Source organism: Eleginops maclovinus, chromosome 12, assembly GCF_036324505.1.
Source record: "Eleginops maclovinus isolate JMC-PN-2008 ecotype Puerto Natales chromosome 12, JC_Emac_rtc_rv5, whole genome shotgun sequence".
Lineage (NCBI taxonomy): Eukaryota > Metazoa > Chordata > Actinopteri > Perciformes > Eleginopidae > Eleginops > Eleginops maclovinus.
The window spans coordinates 18,687,764-18,711,267 of record NC_086360.1 but is presented as its reverse complement, the minus strand read 5'-3'; the positions used below and the strand labels follow the sequence as shown (position 1 = coordinate 18,711,267).

The following is a 23,504-nucleotide window of genomic DNA, read 5'->3' as shown; positions in this document are numbered from 1 at the left end:
GAGGTACATTTGGGAGGTTTTTGATGGAAGATGAGTAATACACAGAGGACTCCTCCTCTCCCAAACAGAGGGACCAAGTGATAAAAACCATTGAGGCGGACATTGCTCAGACTGCTTCTCTGATAACTTAAAATCCAGACGTCCAAGGAATAGATTATCCGGTTAAAAAATGGTGTTGTATGCCCCCAATATAAGACAGTGAATATCACATTTTTTACACCGTATTTTTTTGTTTGTTCTGCTTTTCTGCCCCAAAAGTTTAGAGGAATGTGAATAATAGTTTTAAATATTACTGCTTTGGTAATGCTGAAATATACAGCCTTCAGTATGCCTTCACCAGGCTACAACCACAGCTGTTGGTACATTTGCTTTTAATGATGTCCTATGTCCTTCATTTGCTTGCTTTATTCTACACTACAAGTCAACGATGTGTTCAATTTAAACTGAATAAGATTGTTACGGTAGAGCAACAATTGACATGTCATTTTTGAAAACTTATTCCAGTTAGTTATGAGTAGTGGTTGCAGTAAAGCATGTTGTCTGAAACACTATTAGGCACAGTGGTTGCATATACAGTCAGTGCACAGGGGAATGACAAATTAATTGTGACAGGCTTGTAAAACTGATGCATCCAGCAGTCCCCTCCACTGAGAGCAAAAACCACCTTTATTTTACTAGGTGCCAATGAGATTTCCAAAGGCAACTGGAAAATGAAGCAAGAATGACTTTACACTGCAATGAACCAATCTCCATGAATGTCATATTTTGTGAACAGGCTTGAGCAGGGGACAGTAAAGACAGTTTAGAGTGCATTTGGAATCAATTTGATAGAAATTCCAATGACTGACACCTATATAAAAAAAAAAGGTGAAAACCTCTAAAGAGACCAATTATCAACAGAGAAAAAAGTGACGTGTGTATTTAAAGTCCCTTGTTCCAAATAAAACCTAACTTACCATGTTAGAGTTATGAGCTGCAAAAGTCAAGATGGATGATTATCTGATAGCAGCCAAAACACTTGTCTTACATTAAACCGACAAACACTGACAGCTAAAAATAGCTCATAAGTCAAAAGCTAAAAAAGCGCTCTTCCCAACTTTTCAACTTAAAACCGGTTTAAAGTCTGCTTAGTCAATTAACCTTCTTGGGGTCAGCCTGAAGACGGTGTTTCATCGTCTCCATAAACACAGACGACAGACTCTTTGGATGCCGTGTATGTCTGAAGACTCACCACGATGGAAAACCTTCAGTAAGGGTGGCCTGTGTAGCCCCCACTCTCCAACCAACATGGAAAACCATAAGCTGACACAGTGCTCACTCAGCACAAAAATAACCGCATTTCCTGGGCCTTCAAACCTGAAACTTCAAACTGTCCTGTATTGTTATTTCACGTCTATAAAATTCCAAGTCCCTGTACTTCTATTAGATTCATATTTTACTCTCCTGTGCTCCGGCAGACCCTTTGACATTGTGAGTCGATATCATAACAGGAGAAACTACTGCACAAACGGTTCACTGGGGACTTTAACCACACACACACATGCTTTTACTCCAACTAAATGCAGCATTTGCAAAGGGACAAGACATGCCATATAACTTAGAATTATTTGGCAATTACTAAACACTGTAGCAAATAAGAAATCATTGCTGGTAGCGATGATATGCCTAAAAACAAGTCAATCTCATTCAAAAACAATATGTGACCTCTGGATAACTCATATTTACAAAATCCTTGAGAGTCTATAACATCAACAGTCTATAACTGTTACGTAGTACTCTGTGGCTTTTTTCATCCAAGAGCTCACTTTATCAATAATTGCACACAGACAGAGGACGGAGACTCAACACATAAAACTTCATTGTTGTCTGGCGACAACTTTCAAAGATCCCTTGTAGTGTTCTCACTCAGAGTGTAACAACTCTGATTCAACACCAAGTTAAACCGTGTCCAATGAAAACATGAGTCGTAGTGGAGTTGACCTTTTACTCTGAAGTCTTCATGACATTTGGTGAAAACTGCAAACAAGCAACAGATATTACATTTTAAACACCCAAAATATGAATTACTAACATTTAACACATGTTCTGTGTACTTACGGCGTTGCCTGTACAATATTTCTTAGTGGATGGCTTCGGATGGCTTCAGAACACACCTAGCATATCTGCCTCACTCTCAGTCCACACAAGCAGGGAACATAAACAGGAAGTCGCGAGTACACAGGTGACCTTATCAGGAAGTGATGTCATGAGTAACTCAACTATCAAAATAAAATAATCTTAATAACCTTTTTACTGTTATTATTAACTACAATGGATATAAATGAATTATTACACATTACAGATAAATGGTATAAATGCCTTAGAGGCAACACACTCCCCGTCTGGCCTATGTGAGGCCACTATGAACTTGTGGGAGTCTGAAACATCAGTCTTTAGATCAGTCCTTAGGCAGAAGTAGGACTACCTCTGCAACTGGCCTTAGGAAGGTTCTTGCATCCCCTTGGTTAGTAGTTTTTATCTCAACCTTTCTCACATGTTAGCTGAGAATGTTTCAGTCTGCCTCCAACGCAGATGAGACTGAGCTTATGCAAAGGGCTGTTTGTGGGCACCATTTTGTTTGCTTGAAGGGCTGACAGCTCTTCTGCAAAGACTGACCTTTGTGCCGCTTTAAGAATAACATCTTTTGCTTGAGCCATTTCATCCACAGTACAAGGTAATGTGTAAAAACGTTTTTTCACATTATAAATGTACCCGAGTACCACCTTGCTGTCCGTGTAGAACCTGATAGCATCCAGTTTCAGATCTAGCTCCTCTCTGATGAGATCTGCCACCTCTACAGCAAGGACGGCGGCGCAGAGCTCAAGCCGTGGGATCGTAGGTTCGGACTGAGGTGCTAATTTGGCTTTGCCCATAACAAGTCCTACTTCAGCTTTTCCATCCTCCTGAACTGTTCTTAGATGAGCGACAGCTCCAATGGCCTTGATCGAGGCATTGGAGAATACACACAGTTGCGTCTGCACAGCTTTGCTGAGCGAGGGTGGTGTGTATGTGCGTGGCACATGAAGCTCCTTTAAGACCTGAAGAGAATCTCTCTAAGTTTCCCATTTCTTCAGCTTGTCTTCTTAGAGGGGTGTATCCCAGTCAGACAGCTCTGAGGTAAGTTCCCTAAGAAGGGCTCTTCCCTGGATCGTGACGGGTGCCAACAAACCCAGGGGATCAAAAACACTGTTGACAGTGGACAGGACTCAACGTCGGGTAAGGTTTGACAACAGTAGATGCAGAGAAGGTGAATGTATCTGACCTGATCTCCCATAGCAGTCCCAAGCTACGCTGCATGGGTGTTGTTTCTCCACTCAAATCTAGATCCTTGGTGACTGGAACGCAATCCTCAGGCAGGAAAGCTCCAATGACTGCTGGACTGTTCGACACAAACTTATGTAAGCGGAGGTTTGATTCAGCGAGTGAAGCTTGAGTTTGTCGGAGGTCGATTGCCTCTGCTTCATATGGCAGAGACACCAAGCCATCATCTACGTAGAAGTGTCTTTCCACAAACTTCACTGTGTCGGGCCCATACTTCTGGGCGCCTTCAGCGATGGGCCGCAGGCCATAAATGGCTACAGCAGGAGATGGCGAATTGCCAAAGACATGAACTCTCATGCGGTAGTCGACAACCGACTTACTTAGGTCATTATCCTTGTGCCACAAAAAACGAAGGAAGTTGCGAAGATTTTCATGTACCAAAAAACAGTGAAACATTTGTTGGATGTCGGCTGAGACAGCAACTCTGTCCTTCCGAAAGCGTAGAAGGACGCCTAGGAGAGAATTGTTCAGGTCGGGACCTGTCAGAAGCACTTCGTTGAGGGAGACCACGGAGTACTGTGCGCTGGAATCGAAAACGACCCTGATTTGGTTGGGCTTTTGCGGGTGGTATACCCCAAACGACGGAAGATACCAGCACTCTTCGTCTGCCTCCAATGGCGGTGCTACTTCTGCATGACCGTTGGCAAAGATCTTTTCCATGAATGCCACATATTGATCCGGCATCTCAGGATTCCTCTTGAATTGTCGTTGCAGGGACTCAAACCGTTTGACTGCCTGCACTCTGTTATTTGGCAAGCGCTGACGTGGTTCCTTGAAGGGCAATGGGGCAACCCAATTGTGAGCGTCATTTCTGTGGACATTGGTGTCCATGATCTTTACAAAGAAGACATCGTCTATTGACGGAGCAGGTTTGTTATCATGTTCAGTTTGGTCAAACACTGTGTGTCCTAGCATCCTCTCTGGCAGTCTGCTAGGCTTGCTGAAGTTTGGTTGTGTTTCCTTGACATGCATGAAACGTGTACAAGGCTGAAAAATGGACTGGCGACCACCATCTAACACATGGGTCTTGAATGTGTCAACTGTTGGCTTGTGCACATTACCTAAGCACACTTCTCCTATCACCACCCAGCCTAGATCGAGACGTTGTGCAAAGGGAGCGTTATGTGGCCCATTTACTTGTTGTCTGACCTTGTGTGCTCTAAGCACGTCTCTTCCGAGTAGGAGGAGTATCTCCGCTTCTGGGTCCAGTTCAGGAATATGTTTGGCGATGTGATGGAGATGAGGCTGATGCAAAACTGCACTTGGTGTTGGGATCTCAACTCGATTGTTTGGGATTTCAAGACACTCGAGGACTGATGGTAGAGATGAGCACCTCTCCATCCAGCGACTCTATCTGGAATCCTTCAGCCTTCCTGCCATAAGTTTCCATGATGCCGGAGCATGTTCTGAGATGGTACGAAAGTGGTTTGTTTTCCACACTGAAACAGCTTAAAGAACTCTGGTCTGGCTAAAGAGCGATTGCTCTGGTCATCCAGGATCACACAGGCTCTAATGGCTTTGTCCTTTGAATGTTTGGGGTAAACCTTTGCAAGGCAAATCTTCGAACAGGAACGACCCCACTGACCTAGGCCACAAACCTCTGTGCAACTTGTTCTAACATCAGTCTTATTAGAATCTTCTCCCTCCCCGCCGTTCTCTTGTGGCAGCGGAGGAGCCTTGGTGGGTTGAAATAATGGGCTAGGGTGCATGGCTGCGTCATGATTGGTGCTTTCACACTCTAAGCACCTCACAGAAGATTTGCAGTCTTTGGCTACATGGGAAGTTGAAGAACAACACTTGAAGCATTTTCCTTTCTTCCGCAACGGCTGCATCTGCTTCACGCTGTAGCGTTAGCATTTCCAACTCTGTATCAATTCTAGCTGCTTCTAACTCATTTTGAGCCTCTTTTGTTTTCCTTTCTGCTTTTTAGCAGCCTTTCCCAGTTTTAATTTAGCCTCCTGGCCATCATATGAAGCTCTTACCTTAGCAGCTTCTGCTTTAGCTCTGGCACGAGCTGCGCTTGATGATGATGATGATGTCATGTTGCTCTTAGCACTTGCTGCTCCTGACTTGTTGCTAGCTGCCATCTCGGACACTATGAAACATCGAGTGCCACCTTTTCACTGTAGTGTTCTCACACGAGTGTAACAACTCTGATTCAACACCAAGTTAAACCGTGTCCAATGAAAACATGAGTCGTAGTGGAGTTGACCTTTTACTCTGAAGTCTTCATGACATTTGGTGAAAACTGCAAACAAGCAACAGATATTACATTTTAAACACCCAAAATATGAATTACTAACATTTAACACATGTTCTGTGTACTTACGGCGTTGCCTGTACAATATTTCTTAGTGGATGGCTTCGGATGGCTTCAGAACACACCTAGCATGTCTGCCTCACTCTCAGTCCACACAAGCAGGTAACACAAACAGGAAGTCGCGAGTACACAGGTGACCTTATCAGGAAGTGATGTCATGAGTAACTCAACTATCAAAATAAAATAATCTTAATAACCTTTTTACTGTTGTTATTATTAACTACAATGGATATAAATGAATTATTACACAATACAGATAATGGTATAAATGCCTTAGAGGCAACACATCCCTTACTGTATAAAACAAAATATTCACCTTCATCGACACCTCAAAGTCTCTTTTAAAAGATACAAATGAAAATAACTTTAAGTGTAAGGTGTCAACTGTAATAAATAAGCCAAAAGTTTAAAAGAATGTTTTTTTAAAAAAGTCGCTTGCTTCTTACTGCTCCATAATTACATGATTTACAGTAAATGCTTGCTCTGTAGGAAACATGCTCTGGTCGAACAGCTTAAAAGAAACAGTTGTACAGAACAATTCTCCAAACTATTATTTGACTGTGAGTCAACATTCTTGCAGCATGGATCAACTCCAGTATAACAGATTGACTCAGTTGTAATAAAGGAAAATATGAACAACATGAAAAGGCTTATATTTGGAAAAGGAATGGTTTCTCGGAAACTTACAGATGTTCCTGGGTTGTGGTTAATATGTTTTGCCAACTAAGCAAGGCACGCTTACCCCAACTCGATAAATGTTGTTCCTCATCCGAATAAGTACATTACAACACATGTCACTTGTTAGAAGTATAGCATAATTGTAAGTGTCACAGTGTGGACAGACTTACAATTAGCTTGTGAAAACACACATATCATTTGTCACAATATTCTATGCTAGGAGACGCTAATAGCTAAAATACAAGCATTGGAATGGTGGCATTATAGCTAAAGTAAAAGGAGAGACTGGCTAGAGCTAGCTTGTTAGCATTTTTGATCAGTAAATCTCTGAATCACAATACATAGACATTAAAACTTAAACTTCTTTCGGCTGGAAGGAAGAAGCACATTTTGGGGCTTGGGTATCAAGCTTCTTAAAAATGATAAAGCAAATATGCGTTAATGTGTATTAAGTCTGATTCTGAAGCTGAAGCTTGTTTTTTTATCATGTGTTTTTAGCCTACTGATGCTGTGTATCAACAGCATCTTTGAATGGTATGTGATCACCCTTATGTTTCCTTCGTGTGTAACATGATCTTACCCTTTGAGACTGTGTGGTTTTTTTGTCCTGTCCTGTGTGTCCGTATATAAGAAAGGTTGAAGAAATATATTGAAAAGTTCCCTGGTGACTTCTTCTTCCAGTTCTTTTAGAAATGTTGGGTATTGTTTGAGGGGTTTAAAGTAATATTTTGGCAACATCTTACACTTAATACATTCAAGTGTAGGCAGAATGGACCATAACAGTGCATTAATGCCAGCTCATTAACCTTATAATTAACACCTGTGCTTTCCCTACGTGCAACTTTTTCAAAAAGCACACCTGGCATTTTCAGTAATAATACAGGGATATGGACACAATATCACCTGCTCCTTTGTGAGTACAAGAAGGGAATGTATAAACACAGCAACAAAAGTGTTCACAAACTATTCAAACTGCAAGTAATGAAATGACAAAGTCTGATATACTGTTATTTAGCTAGCGCAGCTAACGTTAGCTGACCAAAGCTGCATTCACAATCTCTTCACATTGCTTAAAACAAACAAAACAGCGAGAATATTTGACTTCTAAAAGAAAAATAAACATTAGCTGTCAGCTGCTGTAGTGTAGTTTTTTCCATGTTGTCATTTTCATAGTGTTCCCATAATGTGGAGCACACCTGGTGCCCTGCAGACATTACACGAGTTGTTTGAGTCAGGCCAACAGGTCAGAGGTTAACTCCCTAAAGGATCACTTTACATATTTCCTATTGAGCGACATTATGGTTGAGGTTGACCAGCAGTTTCCTGTGGCTTCTTACCTAGAAAGAAAAACGTGTTAGCCATAGAGTATTATATTTCTTCTTTTGTAGTTGGGGACTCTCACCTGTTTTCCTAGTTTACCCTACAAGCTGCACTCCTGACTCCTAAACCCCTTGTAACATTATCTCATTCAGAGAGCTAACAACATTATGACAGAATGGAATAGCGGAGGCCTGGCAACAAGCTCCATTAGGCTCAATTGTCTCACAAACAATTATTTGACTTTTTGGCAGACATCATTTTATCATTAGCTTGATCACTCCTAAAAAAACTATGCCAATAAATGTAAACGATCCATCTATGCCACTCCAAATGACCCATAGTCCAAATAGCATCAGGTATGAAATACTACTACCATTTTTATTGAATTAATTAAAGGGAAATATTATTCAACTACAAAGCACATACATTTTAATGCACCAAGTTATGCATGTCTTATATTACCCATTTTGACTGTGAAATGTGTAAAAAGCATATACAGTCTAAGGTTAGAAAGCTGCAGCTCAAGCCAAAACAGTTTGAGCCAAAGTGCAACAAAATTGAAGGGAATTGAATACCCACGAGTCATGTACCATACAAAACTTAAGATCACCCTGAAAGTAGATATTAACAAATGTGTGAAAACAACTATACCTACCAATTATTCACTCCAGTCCAACTGGTAGAGTTTGTGTTACAGAAAGCCACAATACATCATAACCATAGAATGCAGTTAAAAACTCTTGTGGAAACAAGACTACCCCGGGTTTCCTGGCCTTGTTTTCTGTGGTTCTTATTTTATTCTCTTATTCCACTGAACAGGGCAATTTAGCCTATTATTTTAGTATCAAGTGTCAGTGCAGCCCTATAATACTGCCATTCAAACAATGCATCCAGTTTATTTGAACATTTAGGCATAGAGTGATGCTTATTAGACATCACATCTTGCCAAGAAGTGTCATTTACTGATCAGAAAGTTAAAATATATTTGACAATATTTGTAGGTAAAGAACACTGGATATGTTGGCTGCAACGTGCTGCCTAAAAGAACAGTTGAAAAGCACATAGGTGGCCAATTTGGTAATTTATTAGTCATTTGGCTCCCTTATGGTCTCACTTTCTGTAAAACCCACAGACAGTGGTAACACTGTGGGAGGCTGGTCCACAGCTGTGCCACTTCATGAATATATTTCTCCCTTTGGGTGCATTTTTTTTTAGGACAGGACAAGAGCTATAGCAGTGCTGAGGATTGGGCAGAGCGTATATCTGGAGATCCTGCAGGAAAAGGAGTAGGGTGATAAATTAATTTTATTACCAGCCATCAGAGACTAAAGCAATTTATTGTTTTTTAATCTACAACTTGGCTTCTGTGACATTTGTGAATAGGCTATTTCCACAAGCACCGATAGTAGCAAAGAAAAACAAAAAATATTGAACTCTCAAGAGAACTCACAAGAGGAAGAAGTATTTTTCAGACATCTGGTTTGTAAATTATCATAACAGAAACATGTACAACTTAATGTTAAAAAAAGTGGCCAAACGTTTAATCAAGACAGCTTGTATAAATAACATTTTAGTAAAGACATTGAACAGAAGTGTTAAAATCACAGGCCAATCATTTTTTAGATATTTATCTTGTGTTCATTAAACCGTACTTCGTGGCTCAAAAGAAACAACGGCTTGATGTGTATTTGTTGATCAATAGCTCCCTCTGGAGGGCTAAAGTTACACATACACCAGATATTCCTCCAGATGGCCTTCAGATATAGTTTTACTGCAGCAGCATGTGGATTCCATTCATGCCAGCAACACATTTTGAACATATACTGGATGCCTTGTTGTACACATTGTAAACAAGACTACTTAAGGAGGCTTAGAGATTACAAGTTGCTTGTTTTGGGTCATTTTAGTTCGCATGCACATAGACAAGTGAATAAATCAACTTCAGGAGACACAGAAGACAAATCAGAGCCAAATGAGCGTCTTTATTTTACAAACGCATTATTCTATTGACATATTTTATATAATAAAAAAGCAATTTACAAGCTTAAGAACCAAAACAAAGCAGCACAGAATGATTATGAGTAAAATATATAATTTGAATAAATATATTTTATTTCATGCTATAAAATAAAATTCATAAATGGCAATAGATACATCAGCTCTAGCTAGCTTCATTTACTTCATAGTTGTACAAAACAGTAGAGTTATGAGGTTCACAGTTGGGTTGTGAGGTTGTGTGTAGAGTGGACAAAACAGGAGTTAGGGCATGTCTGCAATAATGGTTCGGTACGTGGTCTCCAGCGCTCCCCGAGCTTCAGCTCTGTGGAAAATATGGGCTCGTTGAGGCAGAATGTTTGGGAACCACTGACTGAGGACTTGTTTCCCCACCTGAAGAGAAGTGCACAATTATACTATGGACACACATATGTCCAATTAGACCACTTTTAACATTATATACCCTGAGTTCTAAGATTTTTTTTTGCCTTGTCACCAAATACATATGAGCCAGAGACAGTGCAGTGTAGAGTTTAGGGAGTTGTAAAGGGAGAAGGAACAATATATTGACTTGAAATCTCCCCCCTTGTCCTAAACAACCACAGCTGCAGTCTCAGCGCCCGAGGAGCTGAAGGAGACCACTGAACCTCCCCATGATAACAGACAGCCCGCTCCCTAACAGTGGCTTTATAGCCCAAAATCCCTTTCAATATTTGACACAGCTGGAGGTGCAACTCTGAACAGTTCCACTGAGTTTGAGAACCAAGCACTCCTTTCTTGTGTTGCAGTTTACTGTCTACCACTGGCTTTTGATGAGCATTTATAACACCAGCAAGCAACATCGCTTTTTCATTTAAATATATTTCTTCTGAAGAGGAAAGTCAACCTGTCCAAGTTTCAGAAAATATATATAAAAAGATCCATCAATATCAAATTGCCCTGGTCTTACTTCAATTCACTAGCTCCCTGACATTAAGTCTGTTTGATATACGACAGGTCAATATTTCAATAGGCTTGATGATCCCGATACACCGCTTTTAAAAAGGTTATTGCTTTTTCTTAAAATACACAGTGGACAGAAACTGACAGAAAAGCTATGGAAGACTTAAGATTTTTTTCTAAGCCTATATCAGTGTTTGTAAACTACCTGAAGTGAGTTTATTATAAAAAGAATAGGACGAGCTGCAATTTCAAAAAGTAGTCTGACAGCCTTCCCTGTAAACACCTCCATTTGATTACTTGTGGCCCATAATGCGTCTCCTGCTCCTCTCCGAGGTTTGGAGTTGATTTGAGTGTCAAGTTAAGTTGGTTTATAAGTGTGTATCACATTTAGTAACTAGAGTTCATGAAAAGCAATAAAACAATTTGCCCTCCTTCACCTATGATGATTATATGGACAAAAAAAAAAAACAGGAACAAATCTGACTCTTGTAAAGCACCATTTAAGGGGGAAAGGTCCCTTCCAAAGTGATTGAGGGCATTTTAGCTCAGTCCCTTAAGGGAAACTACAGAGATAAACTAGACTTCCCGGATGGAATTGGTATTTACTATAAAAAAAAAACTGTAAGTGCACAATTGATGACACAAATACAAGTAAAAAAAATGATCCATTGGCAATTTCATACAATTTTGTGATTGAGCAACGTGCAATTCAGCTACAATATATAAGGGTAAGCTTTTTTTTTTCTCCACAAATATTAAGTTTATAATCGGCTAAATAGCCAAGCAGCTGTTCCCCTGCCAGATGCTCCGAGTGAACAGAGCGGAAGTAGACAAGTGTTTGTCATGCATCTCCTTCCTGCATTGAAATGCCAAAATACAGTACATTGTTAAGATTGTCCAGAGTGGTTAGAGAGGAGGGATACAGTAAAGCCTCCGAACATGGGACATGGCTCGCAGGGAACAAGACCGCCTCATTTGATTGTAATTAATTGCTACAAAATCAGATTAAAATTTAAATCCGTTCCATGATTGCAAAAACTATAAAATAAAGATCAAGATCAGGGCACAGGACTTGAGCTGGAAAACAACAGGACAAAGATGAAATGAATTCCTTTGTATTCATTCTTGATACCACTTTAAATTAACGCTGTGGCCGTGCTCTATAATCGCTCTATTCAATCCGTTAGAAAATGAAAGAGGCACAGGAAGTGCCAGTATCTTAAAAGTAAAGCTTGTGGCAAGGCACTAAGTTAAAGATGCCACTATGTGTGAAGTCTCTCTTTTGTTTACATTGGCTTTGAACAATTACAATACCTATTGCACAACTTTTATATCGTCAGCTTCTGTATGGCTTAATATATTGTGTTTTTTATGACTTCGCTGCTTAATGTCTTCTTAGCAAATTGTTCAAATTGTACACAAGTGATTGTTATAAGCTGGGAAATGTGCATTCCTTGCAAATAGCAATGGACTAGTCCTACGTTAAACTAAAAACGTATTCTTCTTTAAATGAGCATTCAATCATGTGATAGTCAAAAGTTAAAAATCCCCCTTTAGTCTTTGGTGTGAACTTATGGCACAAAATTATTTTAGCATTTTGTACCTTTAACTCACAAAGCGTTACTGACAAAGATGTTTGAACATTTCCTAATTTCTTTCTGGTTGAGGTGTAATCGGCATAGGCAGATTCAAACGAGTCAGCGACTGATTTTGGTGAGGTCCTATCAGCTGTCAAACCTGCACATCAGCGGCCGACAGAAAAACACTCCACATTCATCTAAAAAGGACTGTCCAAGATGACAGACTGTGGGTGTGATAAACAAAAGTATTTGTGATGAACCCTGGCGCACAAAGATAATGAAAAAGCTAGCTATACCGACCTTTGCCAAATTCCCTACATTTTGGTTCGCTATCTTAACTGTGAACGAGTGAAGACAATGACCGCACATTCACTGGAATAAAAAACGGACTGCACGCTTGACGTCAGACATGAGAAACAAAACACAATATTCTCCCACCGACTGCACACACACACACACACACACACACAGAGTAGAAAATTATATGTAAACTGTGAAGAAAAAAAAGAATCAAACCCAATTCATTGACACAAATTCAGCATGGACTGGATTGGACAAAATAAAAGCATATAGCAGGTGCACTTCAAAAAAGGTGTTTAACAGCTGGATGGTAAAAAAAAAAAAAAAGGAAAAGCATGACAGCACAAAAGTGACCAACCAGCTGAGCTTTAAATGTCCTAAATATAACAGGATAATCAATCAGGCCTTTAAGTGCCGTTAATGCATTAACTGTAAAATACAGATTACCCTAAATCAGAATGGAAATAAAACCCAAGTCTGTATATATCAACAACACCCCGATCCCTGATCCCGTGTTTCAAACTGGATATAATATGCAGCCATATGCATGACGCTAGTATTCATGAGATAGCAGAGTCTCTTTAAAGATTATTATACATTTACTTATAGGCAGAAGCACTGCTGTCCATCTAGCTGTCCTACCCTGCCACATCACAATTAAGACAGAAATGAGCACATTTTCTCAATGGCACAACCCCCGTCCCTCCCCCCAACTCTGCAAAGTGCATCATACTTTGGATCACCAGCTACTTCTAACATTAACTCTTAGCCTTAATCTAGCTGTGCCACCCCAATGTCAACACCATAAAGGAGGATTGACAAATGAGGAAAACATGTTGCAAGTCTGCGTCTGACCCCAACCACTGCAGAGGAAAACGATCACAGATCAATCGTCCCATCGTAGAAAGGTGGGACAGAAGCAAAAAAAAAAGAAGAAGGAAGCAAAGCAAGAGCTCTTTGAAATAATGGAATAAATAACCATGACAAAATGGCTGAGATTCCTTTGTTCATTCTGTTTGCATATAATTCAGAAGAGTATACTATGTTGATTTATGGGAACAGATCCGGAGCTGTTCCTACTGTGCTGAGCTGACAATGACAACTCCTGCCTCTGTCGGATGCTGAGTATTAACCTAGAAGCCTGTCTCAGGACAAAACAATTTACGAATACAATAATTCAGTGAAAGTCTGCAGAGTATAGAGAAATAGAAATGACTTCACTGTGTGGACGTATTTCACCCGTTACATGGGTGACAGCGTCTGAAACCACGGCCGGGTGAGATCTGCAGTAGTGATGAGAGATAAAATTCTTAAGTGTTTTGAAGATCAAACGTTATAAGACAGCAAACTCATATGTTGACAATATGCAGGGCCATTTGTCTTTCTGTCTGCAGAAACAAATAACAAAGCTAGCAAATGTACTGTACTGCTAACATAGCACCTTCTTAAACATCATTTAAACCTGGCTGACCGAGAAACATTTGACAAGGACTGTGTCCCGCATCCATACAATCAGCAAGGAATATTTCACATAAGTATCAAGGCTTTGTGTTGAGAGGGTATTCTGTACAGGGTTTGGCAATAAAGATACTGTACATACAACCTATAAACGGATTTCAAACGGTGAACACGTCTGTGCCTGGTAGGTTCTTGGCTATGAGGTAGAACCTGGTGAGTTCATTAAGTTAAAATACTGTCTGTTATGAGTATGTAGTTGTATCATGAGGTATTGAACGGATATGTCACACGAAGCTTTGCACTGGCAGAAAAATCATTCCTTGTGAGTAAGTGACCTCCTGTGGCCACATGTGCAAAAACAGGTCAGGTAAAAAGGTGATATGACAAGCATCTTACCAGAGCTTTCACATTATCAATTATTGCAACATGCCTATATAACTCTGTAAATATGTTTTAAAAAACATGGAAAGATAAAAAGATAAATCAATTAAGGGGTCTTGATTATTGGGACCTCCTCAAAAATAGTAAGTTGTTACTCCCTTTGCTTGAAAGAATCAAATTTCTATAAAGCACCCATTTCCTCTCTGCATTCAACATCTAACTTTCACAAACGGACAGAAACCCCTTGACGCAAGAAATGTCTATAGTAGAGGGAGCTGATTCAAAAAGAAAAAAGTCCTTTAAGTTGAGTTAAGATAAACATTTCTTAAAGCTTCCTTAACCTGAAGCAGGACCTAAAAATCACATCTTGAGGCTTGAGCCTCCTCTGGACTGCATTTTGAACTCTCCTCCTCATTGGCCGGTGCCTCCTCTGCATATTGTGCCTCAAAGGCGATCCCCTCAGGCGTCTCCTCCTGGTCCTTCTGACCTGAGCTTCCCTCTGTGGTCTCTGGAGAGTCTATATGATTACTGCCCTCTGACGCTCCCATGTGCTTCTTTCTCAGGTGCTGGTTAAGGGTGCCCTGAAACGGGAAGCATTTGCCACAGATCTGACAGTGGAAGGGCTTGTTGTCCGTGTGGCCACGGATGTGGTACTCCAGCTGGTCTTTCCTTGTGTACTTCTTGCCGCAGAATTTACAAACGAAGGGGGTGATTCCCATGTGCAGGCGCATGTGGCGATCCAGGCTCCCTTTCTGATTGAAGGTCTTACCACAGTAGATGCAGATAAGTCTCTCGTTGTAGGGGTACCACTGGCTCCGCAGGCTGCGCTCTCGAACATCATTCTCCAGGCCTGTGGGTCCCACGACTGATTCGCTGTCATCCGAGCCTGGTTTGATATGACTCAGCATTCCTGCTGGGATGCCCAGGGGACGCTTCGCTCGGGCTCGCCCACCTCTGTAGCCACTGAGAATGGAGCGGGAGGGACTGGAGTTGCTGAGATTGACGAAGCAGGGGGTGGACAGCCCTGAGTAGGAATAGGCAGCAGACTGGATGACTGGACCATAAGATCCCACACTTACAGCCAGTACCTGCTCTCCGTCTACCAACTCTGTGTGGTACCCATCATCACCGGCTGAGGAACTATCTGAGTAAGTGGGCCTCTCGGTCTTCTCAATCTTCACGTGCACGTCGGTTACCTGCCCATCTTTGCCGATCAGTTCCACTTGCTCCATTTCTCCTTCCATGGGAGCATCATGCTCTGACACACTATCACTGCTGCCTCGGTCCGACTGGCCTTCCTCTTGTTGCTGTCGGCCTCGGCCGTGGGTTTTTCCTGGCAGCTCAAAGCGCACCTCATGTCCTGCCTGACTCTGCCGGGAGTAGTAAGGGGGGGAGATCTGGGTAGGGTTTACAAAGAGGTTGCTGTCGTTAACTCCGTTGCCGCTGGTCTGGGAGTCATCTTTCTCTGGGCTGCAGACACTGACTGGGATGCTAATCTTGGAGTGGATGCTCTCCAAGATTTGGGTACACTTGTCAATGATGGCTTGCATCTGCAAAAAGCTGGCCGCAGTGAGGAAACTGATAATGTCCTTGAGCTGCAAGGACATGTGACCCGTATAGCAGAATGCAAGAAGCTGCTCAAACACCTCAGGGCTTTTGATGACCGAGATGGAAAGGCCACTCATGGTGCTGAGTGCCGAGTGATCCCGGAAATAGGGTGAACTCGCTGCCAGCACGGCCTTGTGGGCTCGAAACGGCTGGCCCTGGATGTGAACGATGATGTCACACAGCTTCCCCTGCAGCCGCAGCTGATTGAGCTGGTCCAGAACCGTGTTACTGAACTCCGGCACATCGAACTCGATGTAACTGCCGTCGTCCATCTCTTGGATATGTTTCTCCAGTTTGTCGGCTGCCTGATGGGAAAAGGAGAAAAAAGAAAAGACAGAAAAGTATTAGTTTAAACTTGTTTGAAGAGGACAGGCTTCTTTTTAAACAACACTGAAGGAATTGCAGCCAGCATTGACTGCTGTATCAGATGTTCCTATTTGTTGACAGCCTCATCCCCAATAATCCAGCACTGGGCAGCCTCTATTGTTCAGGAGGGCAGGGGCAATCTTTAAAGAACTCCACAGCCACATTTATAAATGTACTATAGAGTGGGACTGCACAACGTGTGCTTAAATATTGAGATCTTGATTCAGGCGAGTACAAATTCTTATATCTGAAGGACAAAGATTGAATCATAATTGCTTGGGTGAGACGCACATTTTGCAAAAATGATTTACTGGAATTACTCGTTCCTTTACTGCAACAGCGGGGACTGGAATTACCAGCAACACAGAGTCATTTCATGCAAAGCTGTGAGCTCAGGGAATGTTTCTCTCAGGGAGGTGATCAGAAGTTAGCAAAAGTCTGATTTCTGGATTTCCAATCTTGCGAGTACTGCTTTACTAGCAGGAAAGCCTGCAACATGTGCCCTTTCTCATACACAATGAGAGATTAGAGAAGATGCACTCCGAAAACTCCACTTTGTAGCTCTACAAGGCCCTGCGAATTAGTTAAAGTTCCACAGTAGATCACTCTGTCCTAATGTGTCATGTTGACAGACAGCATTCTTCGTCACTATCTCTCATGAAAACCTTTTCAATTTAAGCTCAATGCCAGTGTTTCCCGCATGTAAGATATACTTGGGCAGGCCGCCCAGGTATACGAACTGTCACTCAAGTGTATTTGGATACACATTTCAGTATTTTTTTCATATATCTGAGAGAACAACAGCATCCCGGGATGGCCAACAGACTACTAACCTACCGGATACTGCTCCTCCTCCACTCTGTTGAGCTCGCTGAGATTAGGAAGGCTGAGCCCTGCACTGCCAAGCACCACACACCATAAACAACAGCAGCGAGCAGCATGAGACTTTTAAGGTTGTTGATGTTATTTACCTCATTTATGTGGACTCGTTTCATTTCAGCTCAGTGTGAGGTTTGCTGTCATGTATGGTGCTTCACCGCGGGCAGAGCCCAGCCCCCGCCCAGAGAAGACGGACCGCTCTCAATCACAAACGCCACGGCAAGTGCAACAAAGGCCCTGCGAGCAAAGAGCCAATAAGAGTAATATATGAGTGTAATCACCAGTAAACGTATATGTACAGACAACACAAATATGCATTCAGCAGAGTACAGTCAGGTAACTCACACATATGCTGCACTAGAGAAACCAACATTGGAAGAAAAAGATTACAGGTGTTTCTGTCATACCTTAATATTTATTTTATAAATGATAAATACAAAATAACCCTTTCCATGCAGGCATGTTTTGCGCAGTTATTCATTTGTGAAGCATAATTTATTTTAATAAAATGTAATGACTTCTGCTGATTTAGGCCTCAATATCATTAGATACTTTATATTAAATGAGTAAGACCGGTGGCATAAAAACTGGAGATGAAGATCCCTAACATAAACCCGTAAGTTAGTTGTGACTCTACAGGTTTATTTAATAAACACAAGACTAAAAGGCACTCACCAGCGACTACACCCCCCCCAACCCCAACAACTAAAATAACCATAAAAATAATCTTTAAAAGGTGTTTTTCTTAGAGCAACATATAGGAAGAGCAATAGAAGGGCTGTAAATACTGGTTGTTTTCTGGAAGTGGCACCACGTTCCCATGAAGTATTGCAAGTACATAAGGGAGTGTCACAACAACGAAAGAAGTCATCCAAAGACACGATCAGAATGAAGATCAAACGACTGCGACTGGATGAAGATAAAAGGTATGTGAACCATTTGGCAGCGAAAGAAGAAAAGTTGTTTTGCCTGTTGCTGCTATCCTACGAAGCAGAACCTTTTTGAAGGCTTCTGCCAAACTGTGGTTAGCTTGCTCCTATTATTCTACCTAGTGAACGTAACAGCCTCTTATTGAATTAGATTTAAGCCATTACAATCACGCTTCAGCTTCACCATTTTCACACAGTGATACATCAGACCCTCCCTGGAACAGTGTTGATGCTTCAAAGGGGACACAGTGCGCTCTCTTTTGAGAAAACATATCAAAAAGTATGTTAATGATGTATATATTACTATTCCCTTTTCATTGTCCATTTGAGATGTAAACAATATTTTTATATACAGTTTTTTGGGTACAATGTCCACCAGTGAGAGAAAGCCTATTGTTTGTGCACTTTAGTTTGAGTTTACTTCTCTGTGGATTCTCTCCTGTTTGCAGTTTCAGATATTTGCTTTTATTTTAGGAGTTTCATGTTCATATTCAGAGTATTTGCTAACTCTTTGCTGATGAGATCCCAGTATTTTCAGATTTTTCCATTTTATTATAAACGTTTTTAAATTTCAAAATGACGTGGCCTAAATGAAATGTAATTAGCAGCCTTGTTTATTCAACAACAATTATTCATCAAGTCTATTAGCAACCCACCAGCCATGGGCTAAAAAAATAATAATACAGAAGCTTTTTGATTTTTGATTTGGACCATGGCAATGTCTGCTTCAAAATAATTGAGTCAGCCTGAGCTTATCTGACTAAACAAATCTTTTCAGCAGAAACAGGTTACACCTAACCGTTAAATGCTACCCTACCAACTGTGTCGTTTAATGTTTGTATGAGCAAATAATTCAAAACCCTTAGTATGCGACAGTTCTCCAGCTCAACCTTCCTCTCCCCCCACTCCATCTGCCCTTCTCTCCCTTTGCACCTCCTCCTCCCTCCTTCTCTGCCCCTCGCTGGCAATTCAGCAAGATATTCTGCGCATTGAGTCCGTATCAGCACTTTGGGAAAGTAAACACTTTCTCTAGTTGCCAAAGCTTGCCAAAACACCTGTCAAACAAGCCATATGCCCTCCTCCTGGCATAGGAGAGCGAAAGACGTAGCGAAACGGAGAGAATACTAAGAAGGTCTAATGTATATTATTTCCACTCCCCCATTACCAGCCTTCAAATTCAGCATGTTCATACAGTTAAACATACCAGTAATGTCTGCCAAAAGCTTGCTACTGAATGGAGCCAAGTTGAAGGGCAGCCAAAGAATGTATGCTCAGTAGTTGAGATGCACATGCTGGGTAAGGGTCACATGCTTGGCTCAAGTGGGGAAAACTGAAAATGTTTTAACTCAGCTCAAAAATTCTGTATGTGGCTCAAGTTGCCTTTAGTAATAAACATTTATGACACAGCTGCTTTATGTAGGTAGGTTTAAAGGATGCCGAGTACATTGTAATAGTTTGGATGACTATAAGGTCAGCATAACTCTGGTGGTAGGACATCCGCTAAAACGAGTAACTTAGACACGTCACTCAAGTAAGGAGGGAAAAGAAGAAAAATCTAAGTCAGCAAGCATTGTTTGCTTTCTTCAACATCAGCAGCATTTCACGTACTTTGAAAAACAGCTTGTGGGGCACAGCAGACCCACTACAGAATTGCTTAACAAGCAAAGGTTGGGAGAGCAATTTCAAACAGATAGTAAAAAGCAAGATAAAAATAGACTAGATCCTCATACACTCAAGGTGTGATGTGAGGTGAAAAACATGCAGTGCAGATATTATTAAGGCATAGGGGGAGCTCAGTATGCAGAGCTGAATATTGTATACTTAGCCTTAAGGTGTGCTCTCATTTGATTTGTACTGAATAACAAATAACTTTTATTTCAGCCTGTTAACAAGTTGATACATTAAAGTTACTCGAGCCCCTCCTCATTATCTATACTTTCCAAACAACATATTCATTAAAAACTGACGCAGTACTAGGGCTGATTAACCAACTGAAATTAATTTGATTTGACAAAATCACAACTTGATTTGACAGTGATATTTCCTATATTTACAATAGTGCTAGTATTTGTATAAAATCTTAAAGAATGAATGTACAAGGAACCCTCTAAAACAGTGCAATCTTAAACATATTTAATTAAGAAGCCCAAAGCAAGGTGTGTTAGCAATTCTAGAAGAAGACAGAGCTACAATTATACACTAAAGGTGGGATTTCAGTCTTCACAGTGCGAGAGTCAACAGAGTTGAAGGTCAAGACAATGGCAAAGGATTTGTTGTCAATGTATTTTGGATTTTAACCCAGTGAACTGTTAACATATAATAATCTGTTAACTTTTGGTTTGAGGATGGGTGAAGGATGGAACAGTCACAGGTGGAGGACTGGTGTCTTCATGTAGCCTTCTGCAAGCAGTAAACTTGCTTTTTATAAACATGCATTGGTTTGAATATTGTTGTGGGTCTCATGTTTGACACTGATTAATTGGGGCAGCCATAACTTGATTACGCTTTTAACTAGTAAGAGTATGAAAGAAAGGAATAAGAACGAAAAGTATAGCCGCCTATTTGCCACACCGCCATAGTGCTGTGTGTCTTTCGGCACCATGGAGGTGAGGAGAAAGAGCCGCTGTTGATTTCAAAACGTTCACTTTATTGCCGTAAAATAAAATATGTTCAGCATTTTGTGTGCTATCAACCTTGACAAATGCACGTCTTAATTGTAGCGTAAACAGTGTTTTAATGACCTGCAGTAATTAGCGAGGATATCATCCTGCCACATTGTCTTTTCACCTAGAGCCACCCTGCAGTGATTCCGCTGTTGCAATTACAGATGGCAATAATACATTTGATGCAATGCCCTTAAACCTTGTTTTATTACTGCTAAATGGTAGAAAATACTTTAACCAAGTCAGCCATTGTTTGCTGCGGAAACCCCTGCAAATGTCTGCATGTAGTGTCAGTTTTACTCTAAATAGTATTAAAATGATAAAGCATACCACACTACTTGAGAATATTTAGACTAACTAAATAAGTTGACCTGTTGTGTTAGATAAAAAATAACCTGATGTCTATAACAATAAATATGAAATAAATAATGGGCATTAACAACATTTTTTTTTTTTTTAAATCATGGAATATTATGCAATTGGTGAAAAAATATAGCCGAGAATGCTGCAGCAATTGCAGATTTTTCAGACTACCAGGATCCACCACAGAGTCCTGTTTTCACCAGACATTGCTGCATATTATTGCACAATACTTATTTCAGTTGGTGGTTCAGACCAATACAGTTTTACTGCTTATGCCAAACAGAAACGGGACTATAAAACACAGGGTTCAATGCGTGCAGAGCCATAATGGTTACTTATGCATACGTCGTAATTGGTATGGCTCCACTGTGTTCTGACATGCTTTGTAGTTAACATATCTGGTTATTCTGGAATATAGCATGCTGTTGTTTCCAAACAGTGCTTCAAACGCTTAAACAGATAAGGGCCTTTCATGACAAATTAAAGTCACAGAAATGGTCATATATAGGCCTAGCCCTTGGTGATCTAGAATAGATGAAGCAAGGTATACAGAATAAGCTGCTGTGTCTGCACATTGTACTTTTTTCGTACCATTACGTTTATTAATACATTTAATGTGACTAATTTGCTTCTACTGCTACCCCTTTAGCATTTTAGCTTGACATATATTCTGCAAAAAAGGTAGATAATGTGAGTGCTACCTGTTAGTTTATGACAACACAGTGAGTTTAAATATTGTTTAAGGTGAATACATTAAGTATCTCATTTCCAAATTGGAGTGGACACTGAGCATGTACTGTTCATGCCACTTTCTCTCTACTGCACGTTTTCAATGCACTGATGCATCTTAAACCTTATTCACCTTATTTTGTGTTATAATCATTAATATCATGACATCACTGCCATTATTTCAAGTTGTGATCACAATGTGCATTTGCAATATCCTCCTTTTAATGCACTATTAATTTATATTATATTGTAATCTGTTTTATATTATATTCTATCTATGCTCGTGTCTTTTATTGGTAACTGTATTCTATGTGATATCATTTTCCCGTGACTATTTTATGAGATGTCAATTCTCAACTGTGAAACACTTTGGACTGCAATTCTTGCAGGAAAGGTGTGTATAAGTACAAATCGTATTATTATTGAGCATAAATTCAGTGCTGATACATTGCAAATTGGGGTGTCTCAAACTTTACTACAAACCATTCTGTTAGTAGTTAGTTAGTTAGCTATTGATGGGGGGTGGGGGGGGTCTATACTAAGTCAACTAGCGAAGCAGCTAATAATAACGTTAGCTTGGCATCCACTTACTTTTTGTCGTCGTCTCTAACATTTTACATATCTACGCCAACTTAAGTCAACATTTGTTTGAAATATGTTTTGCATCGACTCAAAAGGGCCGACCCACCCAACTATCAAGCAGGATACAAGCTAACTGCCACAGCGTTAGCTACATTAGCTAGACTAGAATCGAGCAATTATCTCAGAAAACAGCCCAACTTTCCAACAGACTTAACACTTCGACTCGTGCCGGGTTGTCTTATTGCTTGGACACGCTTTCTGTGATTATGAAAACGCTTGACAACATTTCATAGGTTAGTATCTTAAGTTACAACGTCGAACGGGGGTACAAACTATGTTGGCTGTCATGCTACAGTGCTAGCTTGCTTATGCTACCATTTGGACTAGTTTAGCTAGCAACCATCCCATGTAGTGCTAAGTAGCGGCTAACGCTAGCTAGCATCTAGTTCGTACCGCACGGTCGTAGGCAATTATTTCCCTATTACTTTTCTTGTCATAGCAAAAATGCACGGACATTGCCTGCGCCCTAGTGTCACCAGTTCAATTCAACGTTCAAGTCCATTTTACTCACCGTTTTGCAGATGAGCATTAAACGTTGTCCATTCCCCTCAGTAGTTCGCTAACAGCCAGGCCTCCCCCCCTCTCCAGTCCAGATGTGTCAGACAGTTGCTGCTGCAATTTTTGCATCAACAGGAAGTGTTCTTTTGGCTCTTTGCATTCATTCTATCAGTGTGTTTTGCAGCAGCCCCTCCCTTGCTTATGTCAGTCTTAGCCTATGTATTGAGACATCAAGTTCTGAATATCCGACGTTATGGATAATAATATGAATACGCAAAAAAAATAATGTAAAGCAGCCTTTAGCCGATCTCCAAATAGTTTTCAACAGATAGCGTGGCTACCGCCATACTCGTATACTGACTACCTCCATGCTTTTGTGGTAGATTGTATTGCAAAACTTTCACTACAAGGGAACACTAAATGCATCTGTATTTAGTGCATCGTCCGGTCTTGTAAATATTGTAGGCCTACACATTTTATAATTTAAGTTTTT

The 23,504-nt window shown here is 40.6% G+C and overlaps 1 protein-coding gene and 1 long non-coding RNA gene across 3 annotated transcripts in view; both read right to left on the bottom strand.

Moving 5' to 3' along the window:
- LOC134873646 (uncharacterized) overlaps positions 1 to 5,765 on the bottom strand; it is a 48,994-nt gene extending 43,229 nt beyond the window's left edge. Inside the window, exon 1 of the long non-coding RNA XR_010166974.1 lies at positions 5,690 to 5,765. This is a non-coding gene — a long non-coding RNA (uncharacterized LOC134873646). The remainder of the gene's footprint in view (positions 1 to 5,689) is intronic.
- Positions 5,766 to 9,191: 3,426 nt separating this feature from the next.
- zbtb34 (zinc finger and BTB domain containing 34) lies at positions 9,192 to 23,203 on the bottom strand. 2 transcript variants are annotated; one of them, XM_063897443.1, is made up of 3 exons: positions 23,025 to 23,203; positions 17,280 to 17,424; positions 9,192 to 16,247 (listed from the first exon to the last, which is right to left on the bottom strand). In XM_063897443.1, exons 2-3 carry the CDS (start codon positions 17,301 to 17,303, stop codon positions 14,688 to 14,690), a joined length of 1,584 nt encoding a protein of 527 aa, XP_063753513.1. In that variant the 5' UTR covers positions 17,304 to 17,424; positions 23,025 to 23,203; the 3' UTR covers positions 9,192 to 14,687. The 2 variants fall into 2 exon arrangements, with proteins under 2 accessions (XP_063753513.1, XP_063753514.1); XM_063897444.1 differs by lacking the exon at positions 17,280 to 17,424 and having other exon boundaries at positions 23,025 to 23,139.
- Between the last annotated feature and the right edge of the window lie 301 nt (positions 23,204 to 23,504).